At 38.1% G+C, this 21,494-nt stretch overlaps 1 protein-coding gene across 2 annotated transcripts in view; it reads right to left on the bottom strand.

Moving 5' to 3' along the window:
• The window catches only part of LOC109411331 (tyrosine-protein phosphatase non-receptor type 9), a 272,596-nt gene that overhangs the window by 92,451 nt on the left and 158,651 nt on the right, over positions 1–21,494 (bottom strand). For both annotated transcript variants that reach the window (XM_029870818.2, XM_029870809.2), the window contains one exon: positions 13,695–13,925. In XM_029870818.2, coding sequence (XP_029726678.2) covers positions 13,695–13,925 — 231 coding nt within the window. The remainder of the gene's footprint in view (positions 1–13,694; positions 13,926–21,494) is intronic.

The following is a 21,494-nucleotide window of genomic DNA, read 5'->3' as shown; positions in this document are numbered from 1 at the left end:
TCTATGTTCTGCTAGTTCAAATAGCTTCTCCTACGTTTTCATAGTTCCTCCTTGGATGTCCTGAATATTTGCTCTCGGGATTACTATTAGAACTTTTTCAGAGATTTCTTATTTTTTCTCAAGTTTTTCCTAAAGTTCCTGTAGACATTTCTTCAATAAGACTTTGCGAAGTTTTTCGCCTGATTTCAGTAGGATTCTTTCGATGAATTTCATATAATGAATTTCGTAAGTTATCCCAGGAAACATTCTGAGGAAAATCCGTGGAAAAAACTCTGCACGAGTTTTGGGAGTACCTATTAAAGAAATACTTAAAGGAGTACCTAAAATCTCGGGATAATTTGCGGTAATGATTCCGGGAAGAGTTTAGGGAATACTGCAGAATGCAGAACAAATCTCAGGTAGATTATTCCCATGAATCCGGTACAACTACGAGAAGCAGCATGGCTCTGAAAGAACTCACGGGAAAAAAATCTATGAGAAATATCAGCAATAGCTCCTGTAGAAATCTCAGAAGGCACTCTGGAAAAAATCCTAGATAAGAGTTCACAGTAAACTCAGAAAAATTCTACATAATTTTTTTGAGGATATTACAGGAAAAACTTTGGAGGAAATCTCGGGAGGAACTCCTGCAGAAATTTCGTGAGAAACTCCTTGAGAAATCTTTGCAGGAACTCTAGTAGAACTTCCAGGAATAACTCATTTAGCAACTCTGAGAGAAATTCTGGGGAGATATTCTGGGGATGTCCCAAGAGGAACACCGGAAGGAATCGCGTAAAATCTCCAAGAGAAATCCCGGGAGAATTTCTACGACTTATCCCGATAGAAATTCTGATAGAGAATTCGGGATAAATTCTGGTAGAAATCTTACGAAGTTTCTTTGAGCAAAACACAAGAGGAACTCCGGGAAAATCCCATGAAGGGCTCTTGGAGCAATACCGGGAAGAAATTATGTAACATCCCCGTGAAAAGATCTAGAATAAATCGGTCGGAATATATGAATCCAGGAAAAAATGCAAAAAGGAATACAAAAAAAAAATGGCGTGAAAATTTTGAAAATTTTGTGAGAAATCTTGCGAATCAGTTCAGGAGGTATTTCTACAGAATTTCCACAAAGAAACTCTGGCGGAATTTCTGGAAAAAAACCTTGTAGCGAAATTTCTATACGGATTATAACTACCAGGTTCATCCACGTTCACGTGGAATTTGCAGCATCTTATCAGAATCGTTGGTTTTTCAGTAATATTTACTTGGTTTAGGAGCCCTTCTTGTGATCCACAGTTATCCAGATTCCTTCTTGATTTAAATTGCTTTGAGATTAAACATTCAGAGGAATTTTTAACGTTTTCATGGAATCACAAGCTACCAGTAACAACCTGTACTCTGCAGCATTACGGGAAAAATATTTGTTTTGTCAGAGCATTCCTACCACACAGAACAGATGTTTAAGCTCGAACAAAAATACGTCGGAATCGTGTGTAAAGGATATAAGTGTACCTCAACGCCATCAACGGAGACTGCCCGAAATAAAAACTCGTGTTCATCATTAAAACACACTAGCCTACAAAGCGACACAAGCGCTCAAATACCAAAAAACGGCGAACACTGGAAACATAAATAACAACACGACAATGTAAGTGACGGGATGCTAGCGCCATGCAACGGGAGCATAACAACATACTCTGGTATGACCGTTACAATGTTTTACACAAGGCAGAAAGCGAAGATAGACGTCTGTTCTCTGTGTTCCTACTACAAACATGTAATAAAAGCTCATGTTCGAAAGAAGAAAAGGACGGATTTCGCGCCAACTCGAACAAATGTTGGCAGCACCCTCTCAGATTACAGTGATTACTTTCTGGGTGTGTAGACCTTGACTAGATAAGCCACTTTGCATACTTAGTTTCTTCAAAAATTATCTAGACTATCTTTTGAAAAGGGCTAAACTTTTTTACCGATTTTTTTAAATGTGTTTAATAAAAAATGACTACTCCTACAAGAAAGTGTTGTATGATTGTATGAATTGTATGATTGTCACTGAATACGTCAAGTTTCAAGAAAAAAATATTGAAAAAAATCCAAATTGAGCCCTACACTGAAAAAAATCGTTTTTAAAAATTCAAAGTCGATTTACAAAAAAACACCATCTTCGATTTCGATGAAATTTTATCTCAATATAGGTAATTATGTTTCCTACAAGATGGGGACTTTTAAGGAAAACAAAATTCTAACAAAAACTTTTTCATGTCCAAGGTATTTTTTTAGTGTCTTTTGTTCAAAAAAACTAAAACAGTGAAGGTCATAATCATCCAAGAATCCAATGAAACACAATTTGTTAGGAGATTTTGTCTCATTTATTCAAGGAGATTTTGTCTTATTCATTCAATCAATTCAATTTTTATATTTAAATAAATACTTTATTATAAATGTATTCTCTTAGGAGATGACGAATTTCGTCCCAAATCGTATAGAGAGTTGGAAGCACCCTCTTAGATTACAATGAAACTTTCTGAATCAGGGTGGCCACTAAATTTCTGTTTTTAAATTCCCGTCTTTTTCCCGGTTTTCCCGGTACCATTACTATACTTTTCCCGGTTTTAAAGTGCACATTTTTTTAGTAAGTAACGCCCAATTTTCGTTTCATATGGATAATAAGTAACATGTAAAAATGCACTTGCAATCCTATGAATACTATATGTACTAGATATTTGAAGTTAAACATTATTCTTGACGCAATGCATCTATGGAAAAAATAGAAGTAACCACCAATGATGACATAAAAGACGTATGCTACACAATTATTTAAATATTTTCGTTCAGCTCCAAATAGTGCATACTTTAGGCTTTCCCTCACTCATCATTTTACTTCTTTCCTTGTACTTTAGAAAAAAAATAAACAAGTGTAAAAGAGGTAGCTTACTATGATAAATCTATAATAGGTAAGATATGCATATAAAATCAGCAAAGGTCGGACTCGATTATCCAGGACATGGAGGATAACCGAACCTTTTTTTTTAATTCATTAGCGTAGGTGCCCTAACACACCTTCATTGGTGTTGTTTCCGGGGATTCCTTCTGGATGTCCAATAGAGTATTCTCCCAAGAACTTTCATCTGGAGATTCTTACAGAGTTTTGTCCGAGATTTTATCTTTAGATTACTAAAAATATTATCTTGGATTTCTTCAGTAACTCCTGTTAGGGATTCCACCTTGTATATCTTTAGTGGATTTCCCCAGATTCCTTAAGGAGAAACATCAGAGAATACAAATATGGCTGCCACAATGGCCGACTTGGTGCCCTGCTCAAAAAAAACCCATGCAGCAGTTTGATGTTCAGGATTCTGGAGTATTTCCAGAAATAGCTACCGTAAAGTTTTTGTAAGAAATCCCAGGAGGGCTCCCAGAAGGAACACCTGGATGATTTGCAGGAGGAACTTCTGGAGGATGCCCAAAGGCAACTCCTGGAGGACTTTCATACGCAACTCCTGGAGATTTCCTAGAACAAACTTCTGGAGGGTACCCAAGAAAAACTCTTGAAGGAAACGCAATGAGAATCACTGGAGAAATCCCAAGAGCAAATATAAAATAAAGATAAAATTCAGCAAAATCTCTTGGAAGTTTTCAAAATCAAAGTTTCAGAAGGAACTCCTGCTGCGCACAAGTTCTAAAAAAGATCTCCTGCAGGAATCCTGCAAAAAACTCGTGGAGATGGATGAATCACAGAATGATTTCCTGAAAAAATACCAGAAAAAAACTCTGTAAAAAACCCAGAAATAACTCCCGATTGATTAAAAAAAGCTTTAGGAGGAATTCCAGAGAGAAATTCTAGGAAAACCCCAGAGGGAGCTCCAGAATGAAAAGGAAAGATTTTTGGGAGGGATTTAAAAAAATAATCTGAGAAGAATTCCCGTAGGAAATTTTTAAGATTGGAGCTCCCTACTTCTATTATAATTGTGGCAGGAAAATCTTGATGAATCTTGGTTGTGATTTTCTAATCTATTAAGATTCCTGATGGAATTTCGGAAAGAATCCAAAAAGAAACTTTTGAAAAAATCTCAGGTGTAAGAAACTCTTTCCTCGAAAAAAAATCATCGAATTCCAAGAGGTAATCTAGCGGTACAAAAATCTAGAGGCTAGAGGAATTCTAGAAGAAACTTTTTGGAGATTCCCAAGTTCTGTTTTAAGGAAATTCCAGTGATTGCACAGACGAATTCCTTGGGATTTCGTAGAATTATCCCAGGAGTATTTGGGTTTGGCTTTGATTTTGCAGATGAGGTGTAGACATTCGAATAGGCTCATTAAGTTACTTTCAACAACAGTTTTCCCGGTAATCATCTCAAATTCCCGGCTTTTTCCAGAAAGAATAAGAAGAGAAAATCCTAGAAGAGACCCTAGAGGAATTCTGAACGAATTTCTGAAAACAAATCTCTGGTTGAATTTCTTGAAGAATTCTTAGATTCTTCTTGGAAGTGGGTGAGTATCCTAGGGTTACCTGAAAAAGGCATTCCTGAAGGAACTCTTGGAAGAATCCGCAATGAAATGCCAAGAGAATCTCTTGGAGGAATCCATGAAGAAATCTTTGGAAAAGTCCTCTTGGAATCCCTCCACCTTCCTCCTCCTGAGATTACTTCAGAGATTTGTACACGTATTCTTTCACAAATCATTTCTGTGATTTCTCCTAGGCTTCCTCTATTGATTTTTGCAGATTTCTCTATTTAGGAAATTCTTTTGGGAACATTTCTCTAGAGAACATTCCAGCGAGGAATTCTTGCAGGGATTTGTCTAACAATTTCAGCTGGAGTTTCTTCAATAATTGCTATTAGGAGTTCTCCAAGTTCTCATGTATGATTCTCAAAAGGAATTGTCTCGAATGGGTCTCTTTGCAGAATCTTTGTACAAATCTCTGAAGAAGTCATAGCTGGGCATAGAGGAATCACAGCAGTGCCATACTTTTACATGATTGGTAACCTTGTTTCGGGCATTCTTTTCCGCTTACATTTAAAACTTTAAAAAATATATGTTTTCACAGACAACCTCCCATATTTTTTCTTGTAGTACGCAAAGTAAAGGCACAACCAATTGCTCTAAATTTCATTATAGAAAACGTTCACAATGACGTACTCCCATGCATATACGGATAGAACTAGCATCATTCTTCAATGATTTAATATGCAACTAAGAAACGCAGAAATCACACATTCAGTGCATTCAGCATTCAGGTAAACAAATATCGACGGTGTCGTAGTGCCCATAGTTGTTGATCTGCTGCGAACTACATTTACGCGCTAGCAAATACGAACGACGTCATAGATGTTTTCTTCCTTCTCTAAAGTTAGCAGATGTTTATGTGGGCAGCTACTTCCAATTGACACAATAGGTTAACATTTGCATCCGAATAAGCGATAGATGAACCCGACGACGAGGATGAAATCATCAATATAAAAGTTCTCGTTTTAATGAAAGTGCTCTAAGAACACGAAGCTGAAAATTTTAAGTGTAAAATTAGCATAATGTTAAAATACACGTTAATAAAAACAAAAAAAAAACAAAGCTGAGAAGTAGTCTTAGTCATAGTAGAAAAATTAAAAGAAGAAAAACAAAAATAAAAGGAAGAAGAGCAATAATAATACGAAGAAGAAATAAGAGGAAAAAATAAGAAAAAGACAAAGAAAAAATAAAAAAAATAGAAGAAGACGAGGTTTATGAGTAAATGTTTAGAAAAAAAAACATATTGAATACCAGAACTGATCAATAACGCGTAAAATTGGTACACAACATTTGAAAAACATTTTAGGATGCTGGAATGTTCTAGTTCTGATTGCTCGCCCAGCTCGGGAAACGAATTGCGATGTACATATATTGCAAATTCTCGGAAGATACTTAACCAAGCACAACATCAGACCACGGACGACGACGACGACGGCCCGGTAAGAAAGCACCAGCGGCGACGCCACAGACACCGTGTCGGTCGCGATGTGTGCAACTCTTGATGGCGGCAGCAGCGGGCGGGCGGCGGCCCGCGTTATTGAGCGTTCCGATATGTTTACCAGTTTTCGAATAATTTCACGAGTGAATTACGTTGATTGGCCTGGCGCCCGACCTGCCTGCTGCGTCGTCGTCGCTGTCGGGTGCGTAGTTTTACCGGGAACAATCAAATGGAAATCTTTCCGGAGTGGAACGGCGCGACGCGGCGCAGGCAGGTCTGAGACGACGAATGAATGAGTCTGAATTTGGTTTGAATGGATTCGCGGACGTGATCGCCAGGCGTCGAAAGATAACCATAAAGTAATTGAGAGGAAACCTATGCTTCGGATCTGGAGAGCGTATAAATGTTTAAAATAAAACTCCTTGGAAGTCCGAAAATAGCGCTGCCGGTGTAGGTATCTGTATAGTCTAGCAAGCGTCCGGCCGGAATGCCATTGGTGATGCAATTCACACGAGTGGGGGGCGTTATCACTTCATATTTCTTGTTCTAATTTTACGACGCGTAACGAGCCGAAGGAAGATCATCGGCGGCGGTATATGTAGTCAGTTTGGGTTAGCCGCCGGCCGATGATAGGCAGAGACCGTGTGCACCAAGAACAAACTTTATGGATCGTAAAATCAGCCATGGTCATTTCGGCGCGGGTCGTGACCCAATTAACCACTCGTCGCCACCACTACAGAAGTGCTCAACTGGTGTGATTGTTGTGTGTATCGGATATGTACAATGAGACCGCCTTGAAGAGCACAGTAGTTGCAGACTTGCAGATGCTGCTACCTGCACAGTGGCGCTGTGGTTTATTAGTTTGCAGTTAGTGATTCTGATGGCACTTTTGTCATCTAACGCAATTGGGTTCTCATGAGGACATTAGTGCAATCATAGGCCATTACTCTGCTGCTTTCAAAGTATACATCTTAGATTCTTCTACATATTATGAACTAGGAATTGTACCATATGCTTGCTCACTTGTTGTGCACAATGGACCCAAGTTTAGCTACGCCAGTGCTGAAGAAACCGAAATTCATAACTTCAAAGTTGCGAGGCAAAATGCATGAGAGAGAGAGGAAAGATATGGTTCAGCGAATGGGGTTTTCATCTAAATCCCGTCATACTAAGCACCAACCAATAAAATCCGAGTTTATTCTTGCACCTCGCCCATGGCGATTTCGTTGTTGAGTGTGCGCCGCCATGAGAGAACATGAATTAAATTCCCGGCACACCGTGTACGTGACACTATGGTACATAGGATAGTCAAAAATTATGATTTGATCTTAGTTGTGTATTAAAAATGTCGGTATTCCCAATCCAAATTTAACCACGCGATCATAGTACTATTGAACAAAAACCTTTGAGATAGAGCTTTAGAAAAACGAATATTCCGGTCAATATTTTTGCCCACATGATCAAAGAACGTCAGCACAATGCAACGAAGATTTTTTTCTCTATAGGGCACTACATGAAATTCTCGCCTTCTCTTTCACTCGTACAGAAATTTTGTAAACAACAAGGCCAAGAAACGTCAAAATCCCATACAAAATCAAAACAATGCAGTGCCCTATGGTTGTGAAATACATTGTTTCGGTGTCCGACCATTTGGCCGAATGCCGTTTGGCCGAACGCCATTTGGCCGGAAGCCATCTGGCCGAACGCCATTTGGCCAATACCGTTTGGCCTAATTATGATCAAAAGAATTTAGAGGCGTGGACAAGCTGTGGATAACATTCTAGCTAGCAGCATCATCATCAGAAATATTTTCTACTTTCAATAATAGGCTATCCTTTCTAGTTTTGACTTTAAAGTATTTGTTGGCGTTGAAACTGCGAATATTGTCAGCGATTTTTCCTTCTTTTGATCATAGGTTGTCCTTTCGAGTTATACTGATACAGGAAACAGTGCCGATTATAATTCCATTTCGGTCAAACGGCATTCGGCCAAATGACCATTTCGGCGTTCGGCCAAATGACCCGGAACCCATTATTTCGTATGCAGAAAATCCACGCACACATTTGTATGTATCCTCCTTAGGCGAAGACAACTGTAAACAAAAATTTTACTGATGGGAAAAAGCGATTGATTCGATTAATTGAACAGCTTTTGCTGCATTCTGCGGCAGTAAAATCACACTTTGAAGTGTCACAGAACTTTTATGGGGTATTTAAAGGTCAGTTCAATAAGTGAATCTGTTGAAGTGAAAATTGAACAGTGGTGCAGAACAATTCGGTTAGCTGCTGCTTTGATGCGCAACATGAACAAAAATGTGAGGTCGTAAGTGGAGTGAAGTGGAAACGTCAATTTTAGGTAATTTTTCGATTTCCAGTGCTATAGAAGCTGGTTATTTGCCTTCACACTTAGAAATTCTGAAATTTCCACGAAACGGAATCACCAAAACACGTAAACGTTTTCAAGACTGAATCACAAATTGGACTCAATTTTACGCGCTTCATGTAAGTGCTGGTTGGCTGCGTTAGATGTCAACAAATTCATTTCACCAGAAACGTAGAATCAGTATCACGTTCATCAGCCACCTTCTAACTCGGTGAAATAGCCGAGAGGTAAGCGACGTGGCTCACAGTGTTCGAATCTCATGCATGACAATATTTTACAATTCTATGTTTTATCTGTCAAATCGGTTCTAGCGATTGCTAGACGATAAGAAAAAAAAATATTTTGGGGTGTCTTGAAAGACGTAAATTTACATGTTTCAACCTCTAAATTTGTGTTTTTGAAGATGCTCGTATATGTCAGGTTCAGGACACTTAAAATTACATGATATTTTCTAGGTGTGTACATCTTCTTGCTTGCTTCTAATGAGTCATTGGCAAAGTTGCTTTTTGTGATGAAATGCATCTCTTTTTGCTTTTTTTTTCTTTTCTTGAAATAACGATCCAAATGTGACAGAGCCTGCATCTCAATGGGGTAATCTTAAAAAGGTTTTCTGACGGAGTCCTTTGAGAAATCTCTGGTCGAAACACGAGAGGAATTTTGGAGAAATTCCTGCATGTAACCTTGGATTTCTGTAGAAATTGTTGTTGGAATACTATGCACTTACTTGCAGCTAAGGATTCATACTAAAATTCCTGTTGTGATTCCTTCTGATATTTCTTCGAAATTTTGCAATGGATTTCTACATTTCCTACATATCTGACGGAATCCCAGTAGTCATTTCTGCATGTATTCCAAAAAAAAATCCCAAGGGAATCCTTGGAGAAATCTCTGGCCAAATCACAAGAGGGATTTCCAAAGCAACTCTTGGAGGAATTGCAGGAAGGATTCAAGATTTACTAGAGAAATACAAGAGATTTTCTTCAAAGATTTATCAATGCATTACTTCAAGAGTTCCTCTTGGCATTTCTCTGCGGATTTTGAGAATCTTCTAGGAATTCCGTAAGGAGTCCTGCAGAAGTTTCTTCTATTCCTACAGATATTTTTCAAAAGATTCCTTCACAAATTTTCCTTGGAATTTCCTGCAGCAATTCCTCATTTGGTTCCAGATATGTTATCAAGGATTCCTTCCAGCACTCCTCTTGGAATTCATCTCAGAATATCTTTCGGAATTCGTCCAAGAATTTCTCTGAAATTATCGTTTGAAATTCTTGCTGGAATTCCCAGCAAACCCTGCTGTAAATTATCTATGGATTTCTCCAGAAATTCCCTAGCGATTCCTTTAGAATTCCTCTAGGGATACTTCCAGAAATTCCTTTTTGTATTCTTACAGGAAATCCTCTTCAGATTCCCATGATATCTGTTGAAATTGCTCCTGGAGTGCTGCTAGGATTTCTCTAGCAGGGTGAGAATTCTCCAAGACGCCTCACTAGGATTCCCCAATTTATCTTGGAATATTTCTAGGGATGTCTATTGGGATTCTTCCGAAAATTCCTTCTATGATATCTCTTCGATTTTCTCTTGAATTTCCCTCAGAAATTCCTGCTATAATGCCTTCGAAGATTTCTTCAAGGATTCCAAGGATATTCCAAGAGTAATTACTGCTGGAACATCTTCAGGAATTCCTACTAGATTTTCTTTGAAAATTGTTGCTGACATTTTTCAAACATTTTTAAAAGGGATATGTATATCCAATTGTTGCTCATGAGAGTTCTCCACAAATTCCTGATTGACATGAAAATCCAGAAAAAAAATCATAGACAATTGCGACCAGAAATGTCTAGAGGAATCCCAGTAGCAGTCCAGGGAAAATCCCAACAGTAGCTTCTAAAATAATCTCGAAAGGATTCCTAGTAAGAATATCAAATTTCTGAAGAAACCCATGAATATATTCCCTGAGTTTTCCAGTTTTTTTCATGGGAGGAATGTCAAAAGTTATAATTTAAAAATAACCCTTAATTTTTGTATATAAATTTAACTTTTCAAAAAATACAAAAATATCCTCAAAAGGTCGTAGAAGTAAAATGCGCAAGTCCCCAGAAAAAATCCCACCAAATAGCTCAATTCATCCAAGTACTGTTTTTTTGCTGTAATTCTTCTAAAATAAAACAAAGATCGGCTTTGGAATATATCTAGATTTTTCTTAGAATTTTTTTGGGTTGATTGCAAAAATTGATTCAACAACTCCATCGAAAATTTCTTTTAATAAGAAATTTCATGAATATCAGGAAAATACAATATTCAGGAAGCCCAATCCATAATGCCACAGACCATCTGACCTGACCGTGAAATTGCTAACACAGTTTTGAAACTGGACTTGGACGTCTGTTATATGTGCTGGTGATGTACATAGTTATGTTGCGATTTCGGTGAAAATCCAATGGACAAATGAAAATTGCGATAGTATTTCAACAAGTTCGAGTGAAACTGGTGGTGCCGATTGATTATTGTAGCTATTCCTAATAACTTTCTAAGAGATTTTTTTGGAGTTCTTAAGGGATTTATGAGAATTTATCTTGAGATTTCTACCACAGTTTTTCTCAAAATTTCTGCAGGAGTTTTTCACGGGATCTGCCATGATTTTTTTCAGAGGTTTTCTCAAGTTTTTCGCTGGATTCCTTCCGGAGATCGTTCCAAAACTTATCCAAAGTTCTTTAAGAAATTTCTCCAAGTGGTTTTCCGGAATAGCTTCCAACAGTTTCTCTCAGAATTTCACAAGGTTCTTGCAGAAGTTCTTCCAAGGATTTCTACTAAAGAGTTTGCCGACGTTTTTCTTGGATATCCGCGCGGGAAGTTTCCCCCAGAATGTCTCTTGGATGATTTTAGGATTCCTCCTTGAATTTCCTTAATATTTACTGCCGGGTTTACTCCCAGATTTTTTTCCGAGATTTCCCAGTTTTCCTTAGGATTTATTCCAAACCAACTCTCGAATTTTTCCAATAGATCTTTGAGGGCTTTCTCACAAGATTTTACCTGGATTCCTTTCGATATTTCTTCGGGAATTTAGTAGGTTATCCCAGAAGACATTCTGAGAAGAAATCCCAAAAATGAGCATCCAACATTTTGGAACACTTTCCGGAAAGGATTTCGAGAAAATCTTTAGGAATTATACGACGAAAAGCCTAGATAAAGCATTTAAAGGAATCACGGGAAGAACTCCATGAGAAATCCCTAGAGGCACTCCAAAAAAATAACTTAGGAGATAGAAAAAAAAACTCTGAGAGACATCCTAGGACCAATGTCGGAAGGAATCTTCCAAGAGAAGTACCAGGACAAACTCCGAGAAAAAATCCAGGTGAAACTAAAAAAAATCCCGTAAGAAGTTTTAAGAAGTATTCTTGCTGAAACTCCAGTAGAAATCCAGGGAGAGCTTTGAGGAAAGCTTTTTGAAATTTCTTGAAAAAAACGCAGAAGAAGCTTGGGGTGAAATCCCGGCAAGAGCTCCCGCAGAAAATTCCTGAAAAATTCCTAAAGAAATTCTTGCAGGTGCTCTAGTAGCCACTCTGGAAGAAATCCCGGGAAGATCTACTGGGGAAGTCTTATCAGAAATACTGGAAGCAATCCCAAAAAATCTACAAGAGGAACCCTGAGATAAACGTTGTATGAGAAATTCTGGGAAAAGACGTGCAATATATCTTGAGAGAAACTCTTGTGGAAATCTCGGAAATAATCATGAAAGAATCCCCGCGACATTTTCTTTGAGCAAAACGCAGGAGGAACTTTTGGAAAATCGCACGAGGGACTCTGGAAGCAAGATCGAAAAAACCTCAGGATTTTTTTTTTGTAGAATTGGAAGATTCTCAAAGAAGAATCCAGGAGAGAATTCGAATCTTGGAAAAATGCCAGTAGGGATCCGGAGGAATCTTTGGAAGAAGTTCAAAAAAAGAAAAATGGCATGGAAAATACGGAAGGAATCCTGTGAGAAACCCTAGAAGGCATTCCAAGAAGTATTTATAAGTTCCAGACCCTGACGGAATTTCAGGAAAACATCGTTGTAACGTTATTTCTAGATTAATTCCAACTACCAGATACATATAAACAATGTAGTAAACTCTGTGGACTCTACTTTTCAGTAGATCTAGAGGCAGTAAAGTTTACTACTTGTTATTCGTACCACCCAGCAATGTTTTATGTGGTTCTATTTTTAGATATTCCCTGGGTATTCAAGGTTTTCCCTGTTAAAAAAAAACATTGTTTCCCGGTTTTCCAGGTTTTTCCAGGTAGTAGACACCCTGTTACATCTGAAATTGCTGAAGGAACCTCAGTAAGAATATCTAGTAGTGAAAGCAGAAGAATCTTGGACGAATCCTTATAGAAATTGCTAGAGGAATCCTTTGAAAAATTCCTGAAGGAACTACAGGAGAAATTTGTGGAGGAACTCATGGAGAAAAACCTTGCCTCAAGAAGAAATTCTGGAGGATTTCTAAGAATATTCATTGATCTAGAGGTAAGGATAAATCATTAGAGGAATTATTGCGGGAATTTCGGAGGAATTCATGAAGAAATTATTGGAGAAATCCATGGATGAAACAATAGGAATTCTTGAGGAAATCCTCGAAGGTATTTCTTCTTCAATCCCAGCAGAAATTTCTAGAGAAGGCAGTCCTAGAGAAATCTAAGGGCCCTCTTAGAATTTTTCCACAAATGCCGGCCTGATAGGATTCGTCTAAAATTATTTTTGAGATTGTTTCATTTTAAGGAATATAGGGTGACAATGAGTATTATCGGCAGGTTTGTTCTCTTCGTCATGGGGGTTTTTTGTCAGCCAAATTGCCTGAAACTTGGCCACATAATTCAGCTTAGTTGGGAAGGATTTGAGACCAACTCTGAGTTCAATAGGTTTCAAAAAACCCCCAAAGACGAAGTGAACAAAACGGCCGAGAATAGGTAATTTCCCCTACATAGCAAAAAATAATCGTTGGAAACGACCTAATGTAGTATTCTCAGTGTACGCACATATCTTATACAAACACCACTTTATGAACATTAATGTATTGTGCAATGATAAAGCGTAGCTTCGCCACAGTCTCTTTCTAACTGAGAAAATAGCGTTGAATCAAGAATGCGTGCGTGCAATTATTTTGCACAACAGCAGAAAAAACTATATACATTGCCCCACTTTTCTGTTGACTACTTTTTGCTGTGCACATTTTATCCTGATTTGCATTCCAAAAAAATTTCTGGAGTTCGTGGAATTCAAAAATTTCTTGAGATAAAGGAACCATAAAATATTTCAAAGCTTTCGAAACATTCGAAATAGTTCGCGGAATTTTGTGAAATCTTCATGCATTAAAACTTATAACAAAAAGTCGAACGTTCGGGAAGCACCTACCTTCAGCAGTGTGAGTATTTTCTGCGACAGATCGTAATCGAAGTTGGAGTACTTGGAGGTGCTCATGTCGTAGATGAACACCAGGCCGGCCTTCTGCGTTTCCGCGCTCTGCAGTGCAACGTCCAGCTGGTACACCACGCCCTGCAGGGTGGTTTTGTGTGTGACCGTCATCGGATAGTGCAGGTTGGCAGTGAACAAGGCGATCGCGGCCCCGCTGGCATCCCGTCCCGGCTGAAAGCGTGGTGAATAGAGAAAACGTGAGGAAAATTTAGTCTCATATGCTGGATAGGAACAAACTCTTATAAATATGTTGATGTGTTAGATGGAGTAGATGGCGGCGGTGCACGATGGCTTGCAGCGTACACGCGGAATAATGAGAAGTTAATCATAAAACAAAACGGAACAATAACTCTTCACCCGCTCTCGAGATGGAGTGAAGGTGAAAGTTTGTAAGCGGCGCGATGGTTTGTGCCGTTCGTTGACTGAATGTTTGATTGCGATTGTGCAGATAAATTATTAAATTGATGCAATAAACTGATTCACGATACTGATCGATGGCTATCAATGTGGGATTTTATGATGTTTACTACCGGAAGGCAGGAAACGTAATGAAACCACATGGAACTTCTGAGAGCCGGTCCTCATAAAATGATTTTTTCAAGATAATTTGGTCTCGCCAATATGAGCGATTCCATTAGAATGCGAATGTCGATATTTTATGTATTTTTTATTATACTGCAGTTTTGCCAAAGCATTTTTCATGCCCAAATATTGAACATTAAAATTTAAAGTCAATAAAAAAACAAACAAAAAAATAATAATACAGCTTGTTGGACTGTGAGTCAAAATGGAGAAATAAATAATAATTAGAGCCAAATACGAAAATAATCAAAACATTGTTATTTTCAGAGGAACCGATAATATACATGTAAAATTTCAATAACATGATGACTGCAGATTTTATGAAAGCCATTTCTCGAAAAGATATTTCTCCAAACGACACCGTTGCAATACACTTTCCAAAACATCATTCGAATGTTTTTATGGAGGGAACAAATTGTGTTCCGGTTGTTTCGCCCTTTATTACGAAGCCACTTGGTTATCCACCTGGCTCAACAACAGAATCACCTGGGTTTACATAATTTCAACAAAGTATACCTTAGATGTCTTGAACCAACAGACTCCATTACGAAACTTCAAAATCTATATGCATATCCACAACTGCCAATGGAGTACACCTGCCAAAAAAATGCGAATTCTTCCAGTTCACATTTTCGTACATTGCAACCTTCGAATCGATGTAAATTACCTAACGGCTGCCAAATGATTCACGTTACAGCAATCCTGAGCTGTGGATTGCGGGCTAATTAATCATAATAAAACAACCTTTTCATTTGCCCATCATCATTACAGGGAGGCGAGATGGATGCAACGCAGTAACAGCTGCCTGCAGCCAGATTATGGTGATTCCGAAAACAAAAAATCAAAACTCCCTTCTCCAAAACCGTTCGGTCTGGCTGCTGCTGCTGCAATCACCATCGCAACCACCACCAAAGGTGTGGTTTAGGATATTGATCTTCTCACTTTCGTCTGCGCGATCGGCTAATAATTTGATTTGGATGCAGAAGAAGAAAAGGGTAGAGGGGAGCCACAAGTACATCAAACAATCGGGTAACAACGGAGTAACAGCAACAACTGTTCATTTTAATTTAATTGTGGAAATTTAGTTGAGAGCATGAGTTGTTTCACCATTCGCAAACTTCTTTTTTTTTTTTTTTGATGAACCAAGAAACTTACGAGATGATGGAGCAAGAGAAACACAGTTTGGGAAAACGTCGTAGTAGTTACTCTTGATACACTGCATTAACACAATACTTAAGTATTTGCTCATTATTATCTCTTACGTTTGCGCAGCTTTAAACGATGATTGTTTACATATCAAGGAACCCCCGACCAGAACATAACAAGAATCTATCATTAAGTTTTTTTCCTGGAGACTTGTCGTAGTTTTTTTTTCTGGCTTTCTCCCAAATTTCCATCCGGATGTTTCTACGTATTTGTTTCCATAACCCTTTCGAGACGGAGCACAAAATAGTGAAATTTCCATTGAAAATGCTGAACTTTGGCTTTCCAGAACTCTTAGAATTTCTAACAAAACAACACTTTTTCTTCCGCATTTGGAAGAACTACCCTTTATCTTTAGATTTCTAGCTTTAACAACCTAGAAAAATCAGAAATAAAAAAAAATGGGAAAGATAAAACTTTTTCATGTTTTATGGATTTTGTTCATTTTTTGTTTACATTGTTATGGCAAATCTCAGATGCAACATACACACAAGTTTGTTTGCACACATACAAGTACAAGTAATAGGTCATTTATTAAAACAATTTACATTACATGAAACAACGATTAAATAGATGAAAAAAATATGTAAAACTGTTCTTGCTGAACAGCACAATTGTGCTGGTTCGTCACGAAAGGGATAACAATCCTTCTGAGATTTTTTGGTGTTCTTTCGGGATTTCTAGAAGTTGTTTCTGGGATTTCTACCAGAGTTCTACCAGACGAGTTTTTCACGTGGTCTCTATTGGAGTACATCCCAGCATTTCTTCTGGAGATTTCTTTTTCCACTATGCTTCCAAAGTATCTCCATGGATTTCTCCCGGATATCCTTCCAAAATGTATCCTAAGTTTCTTCAGAAACCTCTTAGTGGATTTTCAGGACAGTTTTCCATCAGCTTCTCTCGTTTATTTTTCTGCGAGATTTTTGGGGATTTCTTCCAGAGAGTTTCCGATATTTCTCTTGCATTTCCGCGCGTGATTCCTTCCGGGATGTTACTTAGAGGTTTCCAGAGTTCCTCCTTAAATTTCCTCCCGGGATTACTCCCAAAACTTTTGCAATAACCCTTTTTGCAATATTTTCCCTGGATTCCATTCGATATTTCTACGCGAAGTTCTTAGAAGGAATTTCGTAAGCTATTCCATGGGACATCACCGAAAAACTTCTAAATTTCTGCAAGAACTTCTGGAGAAACTATTGAAGAAATTCCAAAAGGAGCATTCAGAATCTCGGAATTATGTCTGGTAAGGATTCTGGGAAGAGTTCTGGCAATAATAAAAAGAAAATTAAAAAGACAATCACCTCCGCCTTCAGCCAAAGGCTGAACAAACAGAACATTACAAACACGAGACAACGAACAACATACATATCATAATGGCCAAGTAAAAAATATTTCGATTGATGAAAAGTTTTCTCCGACTCTGCACTTCGAGGAAAAGTATGGCAAACGCTCTGAAAGAAATCACTGGAAGAACTCCATCAGGACCAACAACTAAAGGAATCTTCTGAAAAAAAAGTGTAACTTCAAAAGAAATTCCACGAGAACCAAATAATCAATGTTGAACTCCAGTAGAAATCCTGGGACAAATGCTAGAAGAAAGCTTACGATTTTTTTTTTTAATTGTAAGAGAAACTTCGGTTGTAATCCAGAGAGTAACTCTTGAAGAAAATTCATGAAAAACTCCTTGAAATATCCTTGGAGGAGTTCTAGTAGAAATCCCTGGAATAACATCTGTAGCAACTAGCAATGTTGGGAGAAATCCTGGAAAGATCTGCGGGTCAAGTCCAAAGAGTAGCACTGAAAGAAATCGCGGATAATGTTTAAGAGGAATTCCGAATCTTGGAAATATTTTGGTAGTCATTCGGAAAAATCTCCAGGAGAGAATTTAAGGAAATACTAAAAATATGTTAAAAAAAATACGGAAGGAAACTTCTAAATAAGAGGCATTCCACGAGGTATTTCTGAAGAAGTCCGAGAAACAAATCCTGACGAAATTACTGAAAGAATCTTTGAAGCAAACTTTTCTATTCATACCAACAATGAAGAACCGTGATTTCGGGTGAAATTGATCACTTTTCACAGTTTTTGTCATCATATTTTTGAATAGCAACCGATATGCTTTCAAACAAGTACGACCATGGATTGCATCAGTCAACGAGGTTGCAACTTTTACTGCAAAACGTTTTAATGTAATCAATATCAATTTTAATTAAAAAAAATATGATTTTGCTTTCGGGGTGAAATTGATCAGTCATTAAAGCGCCTACAATAGCTTAAAATATGTTTTCCAACCAAACTTGATATCCCAGAATTCGAAAACCTACTCGAAACGTTTACAAGTTTTCTAAATGTTTTATTCTTTAGGTTTAAAGTTTACTAAATCCGATGAGAGTATGCAATTTTCTCAGAAAATCAGTAGTAACTTATGAAATGTGCATTTTATGCATTAATTTGAATATTCATAGAATTTTGGATGACGAAATCGGGTTTAACGAATATTTTCCAGCTAGAAACGTTCATTGGAATGTTCATTACATGTGCGATACAGCTACGACAAGGAAAGTTGGAACTTTTCTTTCAATATAGCCTAACTCGCAAATTGAAGAAATATCAAATTTAACACAGAAATTTGTAACTAATAAGCCATAAAACTTGTTAACCCGTTTCGGTCCTAGTTGGGAATTTAATTTCAAAAAATCACTGTGACTTCATTTTCCAACCGATTTTTACGAAATTTTGTACGAAGATCGCGCTACATCTCTAGTTGTATGGAAAAATTCTAAATTGGTATTTTGGTCCTTGGGGTCTGAGTTATTGAAGGGGTTATATGGGTCAAATCAGGTCAAAAATGGACCAACTTCCTTTTAACCACTGATTACTTGTAAAAAACACATGCAATATGATTGCAAACATGTTCAATTATTTTTTTATTATTACAGACACATAATTTGAGTAAATTGGGATTGTCTGGTTTTGGTTCCGGATGTTCCGGGTCGCGTTTGGGGTGCGTTCGGAGGACACTTCTCAAACGTTCCCTACACATGACATTTTTTCTCGTAGGGTATTTGTGCCTATCTTAGTCTCATTAAGGATGTGCAACATGAAAAATCACTCACAGCGCAATGTATACGCTTCAAACTTAATGATACAAACCTTTAACACACGTGCTCACTTCCACTGTTGATCTTACGATGCACTAGAGTGGGATTTACCTTCAATATTTGATTTAATTGCGATCGCAAATCGCGAGCCACTCGCACCTATCTTCAGCCCACCGTAAAATTTTCATCTCATCGCGGTCCACCGGGTGGCCCCTTATTCATCTCAACAGTATTTACAGCAAATCCACAACCACTCTCACATTTTCTCATCGTAGAGCATTCTGCACTCACCCACTAACGCACTCCCTTTCCCTAGCAGGTGACAGTTTCATTGTGATTGTTTTCCTCTCTCGCAAAGGAGAAGTCACAACAATGTGCCGCGCGACGAATCGTCTATGCTCGCTCCCCACGTTTTGCACTCGCATACATTCACAGCTGATTGGCAAATCAGTGCTGCCGAACTGGATGATAGTTCGTAAAGCTTGAGCGGTAGCAGCATATTTAGATGAAAACCAAACCAAATATTTTGAAAGAAATGGCGTTGGAAAATGAAATTATTGATCGATTTGCGTAGAAGTTCGATTACCAAGATGTTAAACCAAGAAACGACCATATTCTGATTGAAAAAAACATCGTATTTGTAGTGACCAAATCTCATTCAATTAACTACTTGTTTCTTGATGTCTGGCACCGCTGTGATGCTTGCTTTGGTGCTTCGGCAGAGATGTGCGCCGCGGTTAAAACATCATTTTTGGTCGTCGGCGGCGGCGGCGTTAAAAATGAGAATTCAATATTTCGCTCTTTTACATCTCATATAGCGAAACATTTTAACAAACTATACTTTGCATATGAGAATGTAAATACACTAAAACCTCAATTTATGCATGCTATTTTAATGCACTTTTTAATTTATGCACCTTTTTTTATGACCTGCATAAATTAAGGGAAAGCTACTCAGAACCAATATTGTGCATAAGAATATTTAATAATGACGGTAACTATTGCAACGGCGGCTAAAGGGTGTTTATAAGGATGAGCAAATGGAAGTCACAGGGGAGTTTCAGGGGGTTCCCAGGGGTTTCCGCGAGGTAGCAGGAGATCTCCGGGGGGTTTTCGGGGGTCTGAGGGGGTTTTCGAAAGCATTGCAGAGAGTTTCAGAGGATTTTCGACGGGGTTTGGAGGCGTTACTGGTACGTTTTCGGGGGTTTCCGAGGATCTCACGTGCGTTAAACGGGTGCAAGTGGATCTTAGATGGATTCGGAGGCGTTAGGCATGCGTTTTGGGGGGTTCAGATGCGTTACATTGGGTCCGAGGGGATTTTAGAGGAATTTTGGAGGCATTTCAGGAAGTTTCAGAGCATTTTTGGCGGGATTCAGAGGCCTTATGGAGGCGTTTTCGGGGGTTTCGGAGCGTCGCAGGTGCGTTACATGGGGTACGAGGCGGTTTAAGGGGAATTTTGGAGCCATTTCAGGAAGTTTCAGAGCATTTTCGGCGGGATTCAGAGGCGTTACGGAAGCGTTTTTTTTATGCACAAATTTCCCTCATTTTATGCCTTTTTTAATTTATGCACCCCCAGCCATGTGCATAAATTGAGGTTTTAGTGTAGTAACTTGTAATTGCGCACTCGTATATAGTGCGGCAGACAATTAAACGTTCCATAATAAATAAAAAAAATCCATAAGGCGCAGTCCACAAATTACGTAACGCTCTTGGGGGAGGGGGGTAGTATGGACAAGCGTTACGGCCCATACAAAATTTTTTGGATTTCCATACAAAAAAGCGTTACGGAGGGGGAGGGTGGGGGGTCGCAAAAATATAAATTTTAGCGTTACGTAATATATGGATGCTGCCTAAATAATTCTTAAGCTATGGCATGAATTGAATTATTGAAACCTGAATTCTTCAGATTTCATTACATCGGAGAAAATTGGGTTGATTTTGAAATTCCTCACATTTTGTATGTATGTAATGAAAAATTGACGAAAAATTTTAAACCTCATTTACTCGAAAGTGGGTTTTTGTCACTTAGACCCCTTTGCTTATAACCCCCTCAATTATAAACGAACGTCGTTATGACGTCACGCGGGGAAAAGCATGCATGCTGTCATTGCATGCTTTATACACCTTGTGTGAAGAATATGATATTTGCTAGGATTTTTATATGATGATATACAGGGTGTTAGGTTCCTGAGTGCAAACTTTTTAAAGGGTGACAGAGGACCATAAATGGTGAAAAAAGTTGTTCTACGCATATGGTCAAATCTCAACCGTTACGTAGTTATTGAACTCCCCATGTTTTTGACTCTTATTGCCTTAACTGGCTATAACTTTGAAATGGTCAAACTAATCGCAGTTTTTTTACCCTTATTTGAAAGATGATTGAATTTTCTATCAAATGGCATCTTTGAACTGATTGGTTTAGTTGAATAACTAAATTTTCTAGAACAAAACAGCTAAAAATAGCGTGTTTTAATCAGTTTTTGTCAATTATCTTTGAAACATGCGTAATAAATTAAAATTCTCTCTTCGGCAAAGTTGTGGCTCCTATTCCACTCTACAATTCGCAACAAGGCTTGCGACATATCAGTCTTCATGATTTTGCAAAATAAATATGTTAGAGTAGAATTCAGAGGCTTTTGGACATATTGGCCACAATTTCGGAACCTGGAACCACCCGGGGAAGTGGCCATTTTCCAAACAGTTATAAAACAAGGCTTGTTACATATCAATCTTCATGATATTGCAAAAAAAGTATGTTAGAGGAGAATTCAGAGGTTTTTGAACATATGTATTGGCCACAATTTCGGATGTTCCGGGAACTTGGAACCACCTGGGGAAGTGACCATTTCCCAAACAA

Source organism: Aedes albopictus, chromosome 3, assembly GCF_035046485.1.
Source record: "Aedes albopictus strain Foshan chromosome 3, AalbF5, whole genome shotgun sequence".
Taxonomy (NCBI): Eukaryota; Metazoa; Arthropoda; class Insecta; order Diptera; family Culicidae; genus Aedes; species Aedes albopictus.
This window is presented reverse-complemented; position numbering and strand designations above follow the sequence as displayed.